This window comes from Pygocentrus nattereri, chromosome 19, assembly GCF_015220715.1.
Source record: "Pygocentrus nattereri isolate fPygNat1 chromosome 19, fPygNat1.pri, whole genome shotgun sequence".
In the NCBI taxonomy this organism is placed as follows: domain Eukaryota; kingdom Metazoa; phylum Chordata; class Actinopteri; order Characiformes; family Serrasalmidae; genus Pygocentrus; species Pygocentrus nattereri.
Genome location: NC_051229.1, coordinates 16,787,746 through 16,806,005, shown reverse-complemented (window position 1 = coordinate 16,806,005; position 18,260 = coordinate 16,787,746). Strand labels below are relative to the sequence as shown.

Sequence of the window (18,260 nt, the reverse complement as noted above, 5' to 3'; positions counted from 1 at the left end):
TACATTTTGCACAGCATTTTAACCTTTTTGGAAACTGAGTTCTCTTTTAATTTTATAAACACAGTGTCTTGTGTCACACATAAAACATATTAAGCTTGAATGAATGACATTGAAATAAATAAATACATATATGCAAATTCTCAACTTGATACAAAGTCAGGCCCCAGACAATCTGTGCAGTTTTTCAGTCCGAAGTAATTCTGCCTATCAGATTCCTGAAGCAACCTCATCCAGACTACTGGAGCCACGATATCATCAGGCATGTTCAGACCAAAGAGTCACACAGTTATGTATTCAAATGAAGGAAAAAATACCATGGAACTATTCTCACACGGGATAAAACTCCAAACACAAACTCAATGCTGTCATTTCCTCAAACACTGCAAAAATCTAGCATACCCAGTGACAAAGAGGAAATGAAGGTCAAAACCATTATAGCTGATTAGACGCTCCCTGTGGTCTGCAAATGTAGTCAATAAAATTGTTTTTATAAGCTATTTTGGTACAATTACCACGTGATTGGTAGTAAATATTGGTATTATTTTGCTATGTTATTATCTTATCTTCCTATCCATCATCTTACATTGATGAGGGCTTTGGAAGAGCTGCTTGCAGTTCAGCGCAGACAGAGTGAAACTACAAAGCATTCAGCGGTTCACATGACAGGAAGTGAAAAAGGTAAAGTGTGTAAAAGGCGTCACATCCCACACTTCCCCTGGACACCGTTTCCAGGAAGGGGGCTGCAGTGGCGGCTGCATTAGTGGTCTGTTTGAGCATCGTTTCCTCTGTTGAAAACTAGGCCTGGTTTGCCAGACCTTTCAGGCGCAAGCAAATTAAAGGCTTTCGACTCTTCCTGTGCAATATGGATAATTTACAGCATATATATTCATAGACTGGGCTTTTCATAGCAACAGTTCAATAAAATATCAGTTCTCTTACCACAAATGTAGCTGCATCCTACCAGGCCTGGACTCACATCCACTCTAGCATAAGCATGTCAGCAGAAGCTGAATGACTGATGGTTTATTTGACCTTTCAAATGCATGCTGTCATTGAGAACAGGCCTCTCAAATCAATATGCACAATGCATTCAACAGATCAAATAAAGTACTCAGTTTAAGTCTGATTATACTGCATGTAGTAGAATAAAATCAAACAAGCAAGCCTACAATGAGGCCAGACGCCCCCACCTCTGAAAATCATAAATCTTGTAATCAGGGCCGCAAGAAATATTGACAGTCGATTTTCCGTTAATTAATCGGCTTAAATGTGCCTTGTAAACTGTGAAGAGGTATAATAATAAATTGTTTGCCAATGTTCTGATAGACTTGTACTGTTCATCAAGAGTTAAATTACCACCACAGCAAAAAAGGTGGCACTTTATTTAAGGCTGTGCAAAACAGTAAGTCATACAATAGCTAAAAACAAACAATATAATAATAGATATGTAGATTTATGCTCTTCAGGCTGCAGCACCAGTTAACCAACAGTTAAGCGGGTGAGCTGTTGGCAAAAAGGCTTCCAGAATGAGCAGAACAAGCAGCTCTATATAGCTGTGATAGGATGACCTGTTGAAATATTCAGGTTTTTTGAAGTAGTGCTGCTAATGTCCTGTTAAACACTTCTAATTCACAGTTAACTGATTAAGCTCAGAATACTCCACTGACTATTGTTGGTAGTGTAACAAAATGAGCCTTAGTGATTTTGTGAGGGTAACATTGGCTCATTCTGACAAGTCGCTTACAGTGTGAAACGTGCATCCTTAGGTGAAGCAGAACACTACTGTGACCGTTCTGCTGCTTCAGCACGTTTTCTTTCGGTGGTCGAAGGGAGCGCTGTGCGTTTCTGTGGAAGCACTGTCAGACTTGCGGATCATATACTGTGTGTGTTTTCATTTGCATGCATTTCTATTTTTGTCAGTTATTGTTTTTCTACATGATCTCAACACAGCAGTCTGTCTTTACATTGCATGAACATTTCGGGACGAATGGACCAATAGAAAAGCTTCAAAATTACTTAATACCACATGAAACCTTCGTCTCTCAAGATTTGCTAAAAAGTACATTTTTACCTGTAAAGTTACTGTTTTGGAGACTGTTTATCTTTGGACAGCGGTGCCACATTGCACGTGATTTTTTTTTATCCTTCATTTGATTCTTTTTCACCTTTCCTAGTTGTTCTTTTCTTTCACGTTCTGCTCTTAAAGACACTATGACTCTAAAGAGAATTGCTACCCTCTTCAGGTTGTTAACTCACTCTAGGGTGGAGGTCACTTTTGACTGAAATTTTTTTTTAATTGTCTGCATTATTGATAACGTTGAATAATTGTTTTAGCCCTAATTGTAAGTGCATATTAGCTACTGGCTAGTGCATTGTTATTAAGCCTTAATTTTTTATAGAGTTATGTTAACTTTATAATGAAAACGGAGACATACACTAATGTATATTAACACTTCACACATCAACATAAAGCAGATTTTCAGAAAAAAGGAACTGAATCAAGACACCATCAGACTGTATAGAAACTAACTGAATTATGTGAACTGTTACAGCCCCAGTTCAAACTGAACACTTCAGGCTCGTCTTGCGCAGCACGCATGCCAAAATATCACAGCTTCAGGGCTGAGGAGTCAGCCCTCACATGTCAGCTCTATATGCGCCTTCTGGGGAATCATTTTTCCCCTCCAATGAAAAACAGGGAAAAGATATAAGCAGGCAGCAGCAGCCTTGAGGAGGGAACAGGTGGAAGAATTGATGGGAGAAATGATTCAGTGAAATTTTCCAGACAGGAAATTAGCTTCTCTTTCTTTTTTTCTCCACTCAGTCTCCTAAGCAGAAGTCCCATATCCAGTCTCTTCACAGAGCACAGAGCTCAGAGCCACATACGCCAGCAAACCCACCTAAACACTCACTCAGAATCAGATTTAAGTAAATCTGAAATTTCTGGCCTGCAGAATAAAACCAAATAGGCTTCATGCACAGTGTTATAGAGAAATACTTAAGAAAGTGATCTCTGTTCGGCTGCTGGATTGATGAGTACAGGGTCAAGAACTTAAAGAGGAATTAGCTTCTGCATAATTAATGACTAGTCAAAGTCATTCAGAGTGGTCTTGAGGTGAAATATTCAGTCCTAGAGAAACTTATCGAGTCAGAACTGTTCACAGTGGTGGTGATAGGAACCAGACGTCTGAAGAGTTTAATGCCTCAAACAAAGCTATAGCATGAAATGCTTACGAATGCATTTTGGCCTTAAGTTGTGTTTTAAAACCCATTCATGGTGAGGAGGCACATATGAGGCAAAATAGTATCCAAAGAAAAGTACTTAAAATGTTTTTTTTTTGTCATCATTAAATTACATAGACAAATTCACATGTGTACAATCACTGGTCATATCGGACAGAAATGAAAGTTTGTGTTGTAGACCCCTGGTTCCCATCACTACCACTGTAAAGACAATCTGATCTAGTACGTTAAGTGTCTCTGCGGCAGCTGGGCTACACTGACTGAATTCTGCAGAGGTTTTTAAAAAACAGCGGATTACACACATATGGTGCACATCCATGCATTAAGTCTAGTCTTATAGTAATTTGCAGTGTCAATGGTGAATCACGACTGGAAAGCTTTTTTAAGCTTTTAAACCTAGACTTAAGCCGGGTTGAGTCTGGGTAACTAGCCTTCAATTCACTTAGGTTGTATGTTTGCTACTCTCTTCTTCCAAATGCAGCTGTTTGAGAGCAGTCAGAGAAAGGCCAGGCCTACAGTCTTAGCTTCTGGCCCTACATGCCACATAAAGTGACTCGAGGCTGGAGTTTCTTGTTCGCATTTTCCCGTTCTACCTTACATAGCGCAGCCTGATTGTAACTGCTGCACCATTTAAGGTGGAACGGGAAAAACCGACCAGGAAACTAGCGAACGAGAAGCTAACTTCAGCTTAGCCAGGACGACAGTGGATAAGAAACAGCTTCGACTGGATATTCTATGTGAGGCCTTTTTAGGACCAATGAACTAAAGATGAAGTTAAGCTCACCGAATTTGCCGTTCCACCTTAAATGGTGCCAGAATGTAACTGCAGCACAGTTTAAGGTGGAATGGAAAAGTCGAATTACAGGCTGGCAAATAGGAAAGTCAACTTCAGCCTAAAACTGAAGTAAGTGATTTTATCGACGAGTGAAAGAAAGAAAGGCAGGGATAGACAGCAGGAGCTGCAGCAGAGAGAGAGAGAGAGAGAGGGGGCAGAGGAGGGCAGAGTTCAGAGCTCCACTCACTTTCTCCCGGAGGTCCCTCTCGTCGTCCAGCTCTCTCTGCAGCAGCTGGGCTCTGTCCTCCGCATCGTCCGCCTGCTGCTGCAGCGCCTGGATCTTTCTCTTCACGGCGTCTAGCGAGTTTACAGACATTTTACAGGAGCTCCGAGCAACAAGAAGAAAACCTGAAGTAAACGCTAACCAGCTAGTTCTATACTCAAAACTCGGCAGAAAGGCGATTAAGATTTGTCAAAGTTGAACGAAACAGTGCAAAAAGTGCCTCAATAAAAGTTCAACTCAAACTTCAGAGATTTCTCTTCGACTGTTTGTGTGGTTTTTCCCTTCCAATCTCAGTTTGCTTTTTCCATTCAGACTGCAGAGGGACTCAAGCTCCGGAATGAGGAAGCCTGGGAAAAAAGTGGAAAAAGCTGAAGAAAGTCACTAAAAATCCTCCAATCCTGGGAAGAAGCGGGTTTCTGGAGACATCCCGCCGGCAGGAGGGGGTGGTCTTCCCCCCATGAGCGATTCACCGTTGTAGTGAATGAGAGAGAGATTCGAATCACGGTACCGATTCATTTGAACTGTCCGATTGAAGGGTTGATTCATTTTTTTCGAGATGTCCACAAAAAAGTCTATAGAAATATTTTGATATTAGATGTGCAAAAAGAATCGATGGCGATTCAGCTGCATAGATTAGAATCGATACTTAATTACAAAAATATTCAGGTTTGTGCTAAAAATATCCCATGCTAATTTTCACATGTAAAAAGAGAACTTGAATCATTTTAGGGACATTTTTAAAAATAATATATAATTCCAAATTATACCAAAAGAGAGTTCATGATGCACTGAGTCCTTTTCCAAAGAATCATTATTGAATTGAAGTGCTACGTGGTCAGAATATAACCTGGGTTTAATATACTTACAGCCTAAATGCAAAGATTAAACAGTGATTTTAGTGTCGATTAGGTTCACAAGTGTATCTGAAAAGAAACAATTTTCTGCATTTGATGAGAAATGATCTGATTTGGTATTTTTTGGTAACTGCCCTGAATAATTCAAACTATCATACAGTGAATGAGAGAGCTGGAAGTTAAAGGAATGGTTTGGTGAGATCACAAATTTACATAACTTTTCACTTCGTTGGTCAGCCAAGACAAGTTTGCTGTCCAAATTTTAGCTTCTTTAGTGCAGCATGAGAGACCCAAGGCCAACATTGCTAACAATCACTTGAAGCCAATGGTCACCCAAATCTCTTCTGTAAATATATCCTCAAAATTTCTCTCAAACCTCATCTAGTTGTTCATTAGGGTCGAACAGATGTTAATGTGTTTTGGGACACAGTGTGTCTTACTGTGAACTATAAAAGTGCACAAAACATGGTTATGTCCAGCGGGAGCCACTTTAGACAACAGGTCTGAGACCATATCAAACAACAGGTCTGATTTTTGATTGCGCTGCAGAACCCAACAGCACTGGTGCATGTGCTTGACAACTTATCATCCATGAAAAGGCAGATGATTGAAAAAATCAGTGAAATACTGAGAAACACTGTGGAAGATGACACAGGAAACTACCATAGCCAGCTGATCAAGATTGTGCTAGTTTTGTTTTTTGTTTTTTTATGTTGATGAAAAAAAATCATGTGCTTGTCACTTGATTCACATGACTCTCGTAAAAGAGTCATTGAAAATGATTCAAAATGAGTCTTTCGCGATTCACACGTTACTATGCTGTTGCCCAGGACCTTTTCAACGTGCACTGAATGCCCACTGGGCTTTGCAAGAGTTCAAGACTGAAGTGCACAAAGTGAAGCGCACACTGCAAAACAAAGAAGGCTTTTGAGCCGCCACCTTGACAAATGGCCTGGCTAAAAGTGGGCAGTGGGATTTAGCTTGTCACTTAGCCTGCTTGTAACAACAATCACTGCTGCATTGTAGACGTTGATACCCTCCTGGCAGTTGTACTTCTAAGCTCAGGGAATGTTAATAGGTCTCAGTGGCTGACATAACTCATGGTCATGTACCACAACTCCCTTCTCTAACTGTCCCAGCACTGTTTACTTTGGGATTCCCTATGAAATCCCCATCTCCTGTAGTTTAAACATACGTGAAGTGCATTTAAGTGATCTGTAAACTACTCTAAGATCCACTTACATTACTGTGGGCCTTATTTTTAGCGGTGATGGGAGTTACAATAGAGCAAAAGTCAAAGACCACTCTTATGTTTTTCTAATTCTTAAACAAAACGGCTATTAAGTACAAAAACATATTTAAAAAAATATAGTAAGTAAGGCATGGGCATGAGATCATTAAGTTGTGGCCACAACTTAGTAAGGTGTGGAAATGAGATCCTAATGCATGGCCATGACTTAGTAAGGTGTGGGAATGAGATAATTAAGCCTTGCCCACAGCTTAATAAGGCACGATGTCATGCCCATGCCTTACTAAGTTGTCGGCATGACTTAATTATCTCATTCCCACACCTTACTAAGTCATGGCCCGCATTAGGATCTAGGTTCCCATGTCTTAACATTGCATTGCCACGTGTTATTTTTATTACCAGATGTTACCAGCAGGGCTCTGTATAAACACTTTTAAAGTTCAGTCGTAGAAGTTGGTTGTATTTTCTGCCTATCACAATCTAAGTAATACCAAATACATTCAGTTTTGTTGACGTTTGCGTTCCAAGCTGGCCAGATTATTGGTCTGAGAAGATCAGCATAATTACTGTGTCATGATCTTCCTAGCAGTGTGCTTGGGGCTGTTTCTTTCATATAGAATGAATTCCTTCCCAATCTGTTTTCCAGAGGGTATTGAATGTTGTATTGTCTGTACTCAGCATTCATGATGCCTTCAATTAAAAACAAATCACAAACTCCAGATGTTGTTATGCATCACTGAACCCTAAACTGACCCATCCCAATGCTTGACTGATGGTTGTAGACATGGTTCGAAGAGTCTTTCATTGCTTCAGTACTTACTGTAGTGTTGATGCAGAAGAAGATGCGGAGAACATCATGCAGACGGGCAAATGCTCTTTATTGATGCAGACACTTGAACAGAGAGTCTTTACAGAGATGCCCAGCACTACCCTAACATGAAACAAAGGAAGGGGGCAGTATGGGAGAACACAACATACCAGGAAGGTAGACACTTCCAACTACTAGTTAACTGTAAAGACCACCCTTCTCTGACACAATTGCTCTAATGAACACAACTACCACTAAACCACACCAACAACAGTCTAAGCTCCCCACAGCGCGGACCATGGTGGACACTGTAATACTGATTTCTGTTACTTCCAAGCATCTCAAAATAAATCTTACATTTTTTTGGCAGCTTGTTTTTTCACTAATTTTATGTGTTTATTTTTTTTCTCATGGAAGTCTATTTTGGGTGGGGTGGAGGGTGTATGCGGTGTGCATGGGGGCTGGAGCCTGTCCTAGTGGTTATTGGGTGGAAGGCAGGAAACACCCTGGACAGGTCCAAGTATTACTTTTACTTAAATATGGGTTTAGGCTACTACCTACCTCTGCTTACTATGTTGAAATAATGACATATAGAGTGACATAGTAGCTCATAATATTGACTTATTATCCCAAAAATTACTTATTTAGTTTAATAGCTTTTAATAACTCCTTATTTTGACACATCTCACAATTTCAAGAAAATAAATAATTATTTATAAACACCAAGACAGCATTTTAACACACCAACAGAAAAGAGAAAATGCATTTTCTCCTCTACCTAATAAATAAAAGGATAGAAAGTTAAAATTGCACTTTTATTCTTTTGTCTTTCTCTGAATGGGCTGTGTAAGAATGTGTGTGTGTGTGTGTGCGCGCATGTGTGTGTGTGGGGGGCTGGTTGTGGGAGCTGTGGACAGCAGGAATGTGTGTGAGTGTGTTTTCTCCCCCCCAGCGGAAGGGCTTCATTACACTCTGGAGGGGAGACTTCACTGTTTGCTTTAGACACATTCCAGCCATTCCTGGGCCTCTGACTGGGGTCTGCCTCTGTGTGTGAGTGAGGGAGTGTGTGTATGGCAGGAGGTTACATATGTGTCAGTGAACAAAGAGAAACATGTTTTTTACACAAGTAACTATTGCAAGTAAATCTTATTTTCCAGGAGAGTAGATTCCTGGTAGAGTCCAGTGTAAGTCAGAAGTTGATGTGCTTCTTTTTAGGACAAAAATGTTTTTGACTTTTGATTTTTTAACTCCCCTATAAGCATTTATTTGCTCAGAAAACATTAATATTACAATAAACGCACTAATGTTAATATGGTAAGTCTTGATTTTGTGTATGTTAATGTCTTTCTTTAACCATTTCCAGTAGTATTACTGAGTCTACGAGAAAAAACACATTAAAATAAGGTGTGCCTGTGCACGTCATAGGGCTTTGCATATTAACCTCAGATGCACAGACCCAAAAAGAAGATCCAGCTTGATGTTTGGGTCTCAAATCAACATTATACTGATGAAAATATGATGACAATAATAAATAATTCACTCACATCCTCTCTTTGAAATTCTCTTTCAACTCACTCGCAATTATCAGATTCATCTGGTTGTGGAGGCCCGAAGAACATTTACATTTGATGATACAAAATGTTCCTCCGCACGTTGTGTGCAATTACCTATTTCCACCAGAGAGGTGTCCAAATCCCCAAGTATTACACAGTGCAGCTTTAAATGCTATGGACAGCTTAAAAAAAGCAAGTACATAGGATGTAAATTCTTGCTTTAAAATGCACATGCAGAATGTTGACTCTTTATTAAGCTGGCACACTTTTGTGAGCCTAGTTGGCGCAGTTTAATACAATCAAGATTCACACAGAACACAAATTAGGGCATGAAAGCACTGACAGTTGTTTTGGTTGTTACTGAGCAAACTGTCTCTTTTCAAGCTCTACAATGAATTAGTGACACTAACTGCTGCAGATGTCATGTCAATACTACTTTTTATAATGATCTCCCTGAGTCATGTGTTGGCAGTCTGCTCCCAGTCTTTATAGGGTTTCTAATAGTTGCAGGTATATATTAAATTTAATAGCTGGATTGAACTGCACATCTGCCTCAATAGTAACATAAAATTATGATTCATGTTGTAAACCAGGAAATTGTCATGGCCCCATAAAGTTTTCTATAAAGTTTAAGGAACAGTTTGGTGAAATATCCAATTGACAAAGTTCTCTCCTTTTCCCAAATGTAGTCAATAAACCAATATGTTTGGTGTCAACAGTTGCTTTAGTTTCTTTAGTTTTATAAGGGGCTTCCGATGCTATGATGATAAACATTTGAGGTCCTGAGCAACTGTGGACCCCCATCCACCCCAGTCATATTATTTTTATGCAAGAATGAAGAAGAATGGATACTTCATTAGTTTCAATCAGGAAACAAACATTAAATGCTGATTCGTAAAAACAGAAGTAGAATGTTTAAATAATCGTCTACATGAATTACATTTATTAATAATGAATAATTTTAGTTTTTTAAGTGATTTTTTTTTGCTTTCTTGATTTTTTTGGAAGTAAAACCATTAGTAGTGCCTTGATGAGATGCTGTCCTATACACATGATTAGCACACAGAATTAGTTTTATTAATAAATACATTTAAAAAATACACACTCTCCACAGCTTACATCTCTTTAGCAAGAAACAGCCCTGAATATAAACACAAAAGCAACTTCAGACACCGAACATGTCTTGGCTGACTGACTACATTTGAGGTAAAAGGAAAATTGTGTTAATTGGATTTTTTTTCACCAAACTTTTCCATTAAAAGTAACTCCAAGTCTTTGTCAGATCTTCCGTAGGCATGAGCCGGCTGCACAGCAAGGAGTGGCAAAGTCATTTTCAGGCCTTCAGTGGTAAACCAAGTGGAATGTGGAGGAATATGTTTTGCAGAGGACCCGATGGCACAAGTTCTGTCTGATCAAAGCCTATCGTCTGATTCTCCTGGATGGAACAACAACGGTGTGTCTGAACTTTTGCGACTCAGCTATGTGCCAAGATACGCTTGTGTCATGGAAACGATGACATTTAAAGGGTCTTTGCTTCTTTGAAATAAAAGTTTGTTAAAGTTTCAAAATGTATCATTCACTCTTCCATCCATATATAGAAACTGAGCTGCAAAAAGAACCCATTTCTAATTCATTATGGTTGTGATGCCACAGAGGTCATTTAAATACACCACTCTTCAAAAGATAAGAATCACTTGTCATATTAATAATTGTTGTCATTTTATTCTGTTATAACACAGAATGTAGATTGAAATACACTTGTTTTAAAATATTTAATCAATGTCTTAAAGTGTTAATGACAAATAATATACACTATATGGCCATGGTGCACACCTGATCACCTATATGAGTTTGTTGGACATCCCATTTCAAAAACCAATCAGCATGGAGTTGTCCATCCCCCACCCTGTCCTTTGCAGCTATAACAGCTTACATTTTTCTGGGAAGGCACAGTTCTTTATCATTTCCACCACATACTACTGGCTTTACTCTAGACAAATCTGGTACCTGCTAATATTTTTGATATCTCCTCCGTGGAGGTTCCAAATGAGCTGAGCTGATATGAGAAGGTGATGTGGAAAGAGAGTCATCATTCTCACCCTAAACACATATGCTAACGTTAACTACCTTCTTGTGTCGTCTTTCAGCAACCAAAATTGTCTCATCGTCCGAAATCATAGCATTTCCCAAACTTATGACCTGCTGCCATCAGCCTCTTCTGAACAATATTTTCTCCTTCATGTCACAGCAGTTTCATGCGGCATTGCCGTGATGACTAGTTACATGAGGGAATACTATGGGTGTGTCCCAAAACCTAGTAAGCTCTCTTAGTAGCTGCTCTCTACATGGGCAGCTATCTAAGTAGGCAGCTTTCCAACCGTAATCTTTCCTTATAAGACAGATGAATGAGCCACTCTATATATCTGCAGTGCAAAATGGAGTGGCTGGTACCAAAAGCAAGGTGAGTTGAGTTCCATGCAGTGGAAAAGTGGCTTCCAGAGGCAGTTTGGCACTCACACTTCAGCATCCAGCCATGCTCTGTGGCATTGCATGGTCTACTGTTGAGCTGTTGCTGCTCCTGGACACTTTCATTTCACAACAATACCATGTACAGTTGACCGGGGATGATTTAGCAGGGCAGAAATTTCATTAACTGACTTGTGTTTCTCTATGAAGACTGCATGGCTATATGCTTAATTTAATACACCTTTTAGCAATCAATACTTTTGACCATATACACTCACTGAGCAACTTATTAGGCACTGACTTTGTTACTACATTCATTGTTCATTTCATCAGCCCCACTTACCATTTGGTGCATTTTGTAGTTCTACAAATACAGACTGTAGTCCACCTGTTTCTTTGAACAATTTGTAATGTTACAGTTTTCCCAGTCATTATAATATCATCTGATTCTAGATACAACTGACAACATCCTTTTTTTACGGGTCTTACAGACTGAGAAACCTATGACCTAGAAGTCGAAGAGCACTAGCATCATTTTAGAATACTTTTATGCGTGTATCTTCAACAAACTGTTTTTATGTTACTAAAACAATGATTCCAAACCTTTACACTTCACTTTTGCTCTTCATTTTGGCTTTCTTTCTCTCAACTCTGACATCACCCACATCACATCCACATTAAGATCATCGCACCTACCACTGTTGTCTTCATCTTTGTATTCATCAAGAAGAAGAAACTAGGCTGTAGTGGACATACTGACTTTTTGATGTTTCAAATCTTACCTCTGTGGCCTTCTTCTCAGACAGTTCCAGTTTCTCCTGGACATCTTTGACTGTCTCTGAGTACTTTTCCACTTCATCCTCCGTTGTCTTCAGCTTCTTCTGCAACCCCAGCAGCTCGTCCTCTAACTAAGCCGAACACAGGAGGGACAAAATCAGATGCTGCATGTACACGTTCTACAATATTGACAGTCACTCATTCTCTTTGGGCTGCTTTTGCTGTGCTGAGTATTAAGAGAATAATTGTAAAAAAATCTAATTTGCATAATCATACCCCAAAAAGTAATTGATTAGCCTGGTCATGTTTGGTGCCCCAAGTTTGCGTCTTTTGTTTTGTACTGCTGCAGAAACCCAGATAGCAAGCATGTATCAGTCCACTGGCTTGATAAGGTCGACACCTTATATACCTTGTATGCCACTGCTGGTCCACCATAGGACAGCACAGATTACTGTACTGCAGGCAAGGTCTAACTAGTTTTAATCTCCTTAAACAGATTTTAAACACACACAGTCTTTTATTTTGGAAAGACAATCATTACAAAGTGAAGAAAAATTATGTCTAGGCCTAAAATAAAATGATTTAGTTGAAATGTTGTTGTTGACACTGTGCAAGGTTTGTTAAACCGGCATAACCAGGTCAATTTATGACATTGCTGTTAAAATTACTTACTAAACAAACTTACAAAGGATTATGAAAGAATGAAGTGAGGGAAAAATAAGTAAATTGGACTGTAAGTGGCAAGTAGCGATGAGAAATTTTGACTGGTGGACCACCTGAAAAATGCTAAGCGAAAGGCAAGTGGGCGACCAACAGTAGTGTCCTCTATTCTCTTGATATCTGAGTATGAGGCTACTGTTGCTAACAATGAATGAAAGCTTATATCCTCAACTGAGCAAATCATAGCAAACTGTATGTATCACTCACTTGCCTCTAACAGACTTGCTAATGTGTTTTCTGACACTGTATGACATATTGTTATCAATAAAAATAACAAACGTACATCGGCATAGCTAAAAACAGCAGTAGCTGCCATCTTGAGGCCTGATTTTTGTACCTTTTGCACATTTTTCTATATGGATTGAGGTGAGTGTGAGATTATTTACCATGCACTTTGCACAATGCTAACAGGTGAGTTGTAAGCTTTCATTACTTGTTAGCTACATTAGCCTCGTAGCTCCAGTTCCAAAACTCAAGAAGCAAACTTCAGAGACTAAACATATCTAAGCCGCTATTTTGGGTAAAGTGGAAATTGCATAAATGTGGTTCTTTGCCAAACTATTCTATACACGAGAGCTTCACATATAAAGTGGTGTGTATGTTACAGCATCCAGTGAGTTCTTTTTCAGCTAAAGCTCCAACAACTATAGCCCTAAGGCCCTAGGCTTAAAGCTCATTAGTCAAATTTCATTGCAGTGAGGTTCATTTTACTGAATCAAACCTTAACATGAAAAATCTTGGACAGAAATATCATAGCATTGCCCTTTCCAGAGGGTTCACAGACAAGATGTGCAGATGAAGAAAGACAAATGTATTTATAGTGTCCAGTCACACTACTGCCTGACTTAAACCCCCAAACCTCACAGGTCCAAAATATCAACACCCTGCTCATCAACATGAGCAACCGTTTGTTGTATCACGCTCAGTTCTCTATAGAGGCACACACAAACCACAGGGGTCCCAGCTTGACCAGCTATACCTAATTGTGGTAAGAGAGTCTGTGACAACTGGAAGTCATCTGAGTAATTAATCTCCAGACAGTCATGGTGAGATGAAGGGGGCCCTCATATTTGAGCTAATGGGGATCAGATGGAATTCTTGATATGGGATTGTATCTCACTTGGAATCTGTTTTCCTCCTGACTCCAGAATTTCTCTCTTCTCACTCACAGCACTAATACTTTAATCGTTCTTTTGGAGACTGGAATCAAGGACTTGAAATTACTGTGCGCTGACTGCTGCACCTTATTTAGGAACACAACCTACTTTCTTTTAGCATCAGGCCAAAATCAATAAAAAACCGGTCAACATCATGGAAAACCAAGTTTCTTAATGTAGTATGCAGAGATGGGGACTCAAATCAATGGCTTGTGACTCGATTCAGACTCGCCCTTAACTGACTTGTAACTTGACTCGGATTCGAGACTTAAGGCTTAAGAATTAGTGACATCAACCTTAATTCTGTAAATAGCTTCTATCAGAACAAAACCTTGTAACTCCAAAATGAGAACTTCACAGGAGAAGGAAAAAGCATACTGTACTTTTAATGTAAATCAATGGAACCAGACTTTTTTCCAAGTCATTTTGGGTCATTTCTTTTGGTCCAATCATTGTGAAATTAACAAGCAATGTATAGGACGATGGGTATTTTCAAATTATGTCAAAGACTGAAAAACAACAAACATGGAGATGAGGTTCTGTTCCCACAGCAGTAAAATGAAGAGAACCTTTAGTTACCAACTTTACACGTGTGACTTTGTCTTTGGTCATTACTGCAATGCCATTCTCCTGCATGTTTGCACAAGACTTCAAATAATGACCCATTCACTTCAGAAAATAACTTGCATCTAATGGAAAGAGCAAAGAGCTAGAGGCACTACAAGTGATGGTTACAGAAAAGAGGCCAAATAACCTGAAACTGTTGGCTAGCATGTCTTTTGGAAAGGAAGCTACCACAATAGCTAATCTAGCTAAAGTTTTAGTAGATTATGGATCAAAATGTCTGCTATTATAATTAGCTATTATGCTAGCTAGCTCGCATTGCTGCTATGCAAACTACACATTGACCAGCCAGTTACTGTGTATAGTGCTTCAATTCTATTTTTCAGACTGAAGTCTTTATCTGTAATAAAAGGCTTGTTATTTGAAACTGTGTTGAACATATTGGCCATCTATTTAATTATCAAGGATTAGATGTATATGCATTATGTATGGACCATACATATATACATATATGCTGCATATATGTCCATATATGGCTAATATAAGTTTGCTAAAAGGGAAAATCAGATGTGCCACTATATGTCATAGATTTGAAATCCACATATTGCCACATATCAGATTTCCATATGGGTACAATGCAATGCCTGCAACAAATAATGAGACTGAGCTAAAATGATCTGCTGTCATAGACTGGAAACTCAAATGGGACTCACTCATCAGAGCCTCTAGGCCTGACATTCCTTATATGGAAGTTAAGCTGCAAAAACAGCCTGTTTTGAGCTCATTGTTTTGAGATGTAATGAAAACTAATGCACTTACATAAAGTTGCCATTCAGAATTCAGAATACAACAGGCTGGCTTAAATTGTAAGTAGTGTTTCAGCCTGGACTGTTATTGAATGAGGCTATGTAAAGATTAATTTGAATGTTTTGAGCATATAAACAACTCTCATGAGATAACATCAGGAAAAATCTTAAAGCACAAGAAAAAGTGGGATATAGGCTCTTTGATGCATAATATTTAAGTTAGAGCTGTGCTGAATTTTGTGCATTGCTGTTCAAATGTTCAAAAATCTTTTGAAAACTAAACTCCACTGAGCTTTCACTAGCTATGAATGTCTAAGAAAACCTAAAACATGAACAAGGTAATAAATACACATGATATGGATGAGTCCACACAGTCATCATGTTTCTTCCAGAAAGTTCTATGAGAATTATTAAGGGTAGTGCACCCTGGTGTTCTGAAACCAACACCAGAGGGCCATCAGGGTAGCTGGCCTGGCTCAGGGTTATTCCTAGTGACTCCACAGCCTTGTGGCTTACTCCTTGGTGGGATCTGGTGATGCCAGGCAGTTCTTGGAAACTGGATGTTGCTCCTCTCTCTTTTCCTTTCTGGTTCTCTTCATTTTTAGTGGTTTAGCAGCAGAGACTGGGTCTACCATCTGTGGGCCGCTTAAAAAAGGGATGCCTTACATTCTGCAGTATGTATGACAGAGTTTGTCCAAGCTTCTGTATGCTATGCTATGCCATATCATGTGGTAAAAGACTTTTATACCATGTCCTATTAGGCCTCTAGTATATGTTTATGTTACAGATACTTCAACAGACATTACATCACTTTTCCCTTATCAATCAAATGTACTTCTGAAGTACAAAAACATTTAGCAGAATCCGACCATTCACCCAAACATTCCTCTTTTCGTCTCTCCATCCATCCACTCATACATCCATTTATTCTTCTGTCTATCCATCCATTCATATTTATCACACTAAATAAGCATGGAATACCTGCCCACATGTCTCTTATCCATCCATCCATCCATCCATCCATCCATAGAAACAGCCTTCATCTATCTATCCAGGCATCCACCCTTCCATCCATCCATGCACCCATCGACAGCCATCTCTTCTCCATATCTCACCTGCTTCCACTTGTCCTCCGCTGCTTTCCTGTCAGACTCGGCCTCCTCCGCTCTGTCAATGGCATTTTCTTTGTCCAGCTTCAGCATCTGCATTTTCTTCTTGATGGCTTCCATTTTTGCTGGCTGTGATTGGACTTTCTGAAGAGGTTACTAAAGAGTTTTGAGATAAATCAAGAGCACTACAGTTCTCAGGCAGAGGGAGAGAAAGGATTCAGGAGAGAATAGCGTTTTTCTCTGTCAAACAAGGAGATGAAGAATGATAGAAGGAGAGAGGAGCAGAGAAGGGGCCACTCAGAGTGAAATGCAGCACGGCTGTGGAGGGTTTAAACCTGAGGTTATGGAGATTAGCCCCTGCTCCCTAGTGACACCCCCTCCCTGTTCATAACCTTCTACACACACATACACACACACACTACCCCTCAGACATGCACACCCCCTCCCTACTGCTCAACCCTTCACCCAAAACCTCTTAGAACCAATCTCCATATTTGGATGTTAAGGCCTTTCATTTTAAACAGACCAAGTCTGACTGTCTGCAATCTATCGTGTGACAATGGATCTATTAGTTATATCAGGTGTGAAGTAAGTACAGCTGAATTTGCAAATCTAACTTAAATATAGCAATACAGTAATCAGCCATAACATTAAAACCAACCACTTATATCTCTACTTATAGTCCACTTTATCAGCTCCACTTACCATATAAGAGCACAATTACAGACTGTAGTCCATCTGTTTCTCTGTGTACTTTGTTAGTCACTGTTCACCCTGTTAGGATCCCCACAGGACCACCACAGAGCAGATTGTTTGGATGGTGGATCATTCTCAGCACTGCAGTGACACTGACGTTGTGGTGAGTGTGTGTTGTGCTGGTATGAGTGTGTCCACTCACTGCTCACTTTATTTGACACTCCTACCTTGTTGGTCCACCTTATAGATGTAAAATCAGAGACCGTTGTTCATCTGTTGCTGCACATTTTGTGTTGGTCATCCTCAAGTCCTTCAGCAGTGGTCACAGGACACTGCTCACAGGACGCTGTTGGCTGGATCTTTTTGCTTGGGAGACTATTCTCTGTCCAGCAGTGACACTGAGCTGCTGCTGATACGTTTACTGCTGTGCACTAAAGTCTAAACTTAAAGTGCATCATTATTTGAAATAATGTTTATTTTGCAATAATTACATTAGCATGAGCACAAACATTGTTGATTCCAGCCTGCCTAGTTTCAGTTAGCTACAGTGACATAGTGCAGTTTGGCAGGGTGGCATTTAAACAGCAACTCAAAGTTATGTAGCACAAAACGGAAGTTCAACTGTAATAATTTATATGTTTTGAGTTTTGTGCTATGGTATTTCTGCCAACTCTGCCCAATTTGGTCATAGCCAACAGAATTTCATGATCAGGCCAAATTCTAATTTCATCAGCCACTGTTTGACTTGGAGAGCGAGGAGATCAGTGACGCCCACTTAACTGCCCAAAGGAGCTCTAAGTGAACAGCTGCTGTACCACGGTTTGTCAATGGCTGAATCTGAAGTGGCTCCTTCATTACTATATAGTGCACTATGCAAGTTATGGAACACAGCCAAACATTGCACTATTTATTTTTTAAATTCCTGTATTGTGCACTATACAGAGAGCAGGTTTGAGATTCAGCCAATGTTATTGCTCAGTATTTGGGTGCACAGCGTATTGAGTTGAATGAAACAGCTTTATTGACAATTGTCTATTTTGGGCCCTGCAATGGACTGGTGGCCTGTCCACAGTGTTTCCTGCCTTCCACCCAGTGACTGCTAGCATGAGCTCCAGCCTCCCCCACGACCCAGGATGATATGCGGTTTAGAAGATGAATGAATGAATGTTTATTTTGGGGGTTGTGCTTCATGGGTAGTGT

The 18,260-nt window shown here is 39.6% G+C and overlaps 1 protein-coding gene across 4 annotated transcripts in view; it reads right to left on the bottom strand.

Moving 5' to 3' along the window:
• The window catches only part of tpm4b (tropomyosin 4b), a 32,541-nt gene extending 15,843 nt beyond the window's left edge, over positions 1–16,698 (bottom strand). For 2 of the 4 annotated variants that reach the window (XM_017697167.2, XM_017697166.2), the window contains exons 1-2: positions 16,371–16,698; positions 12,014–12,139 (exon numbers count right to left, since the gene is read on the bottom strand). In XM_017697167.2, the coding sequence (XP_017552656.1) occupies positions 12,014–12,139; positions 16,371–16,484 (240 nt within the window). In that variant the 5' untranslated portion in view covers positions 16,485–16,698. Of the gene's footprint in view, positions 1–4,265; positions 4,648–12,013; positions 12,140–16,370 lie in introns of those variants that run through there. The other 2 variants (XM_017697168.2, XM_037531165.1) reach the window with 1 other exon arrangement.
• Positions 16,699–18,260: the final 1,562 nt, after the last annotated feature.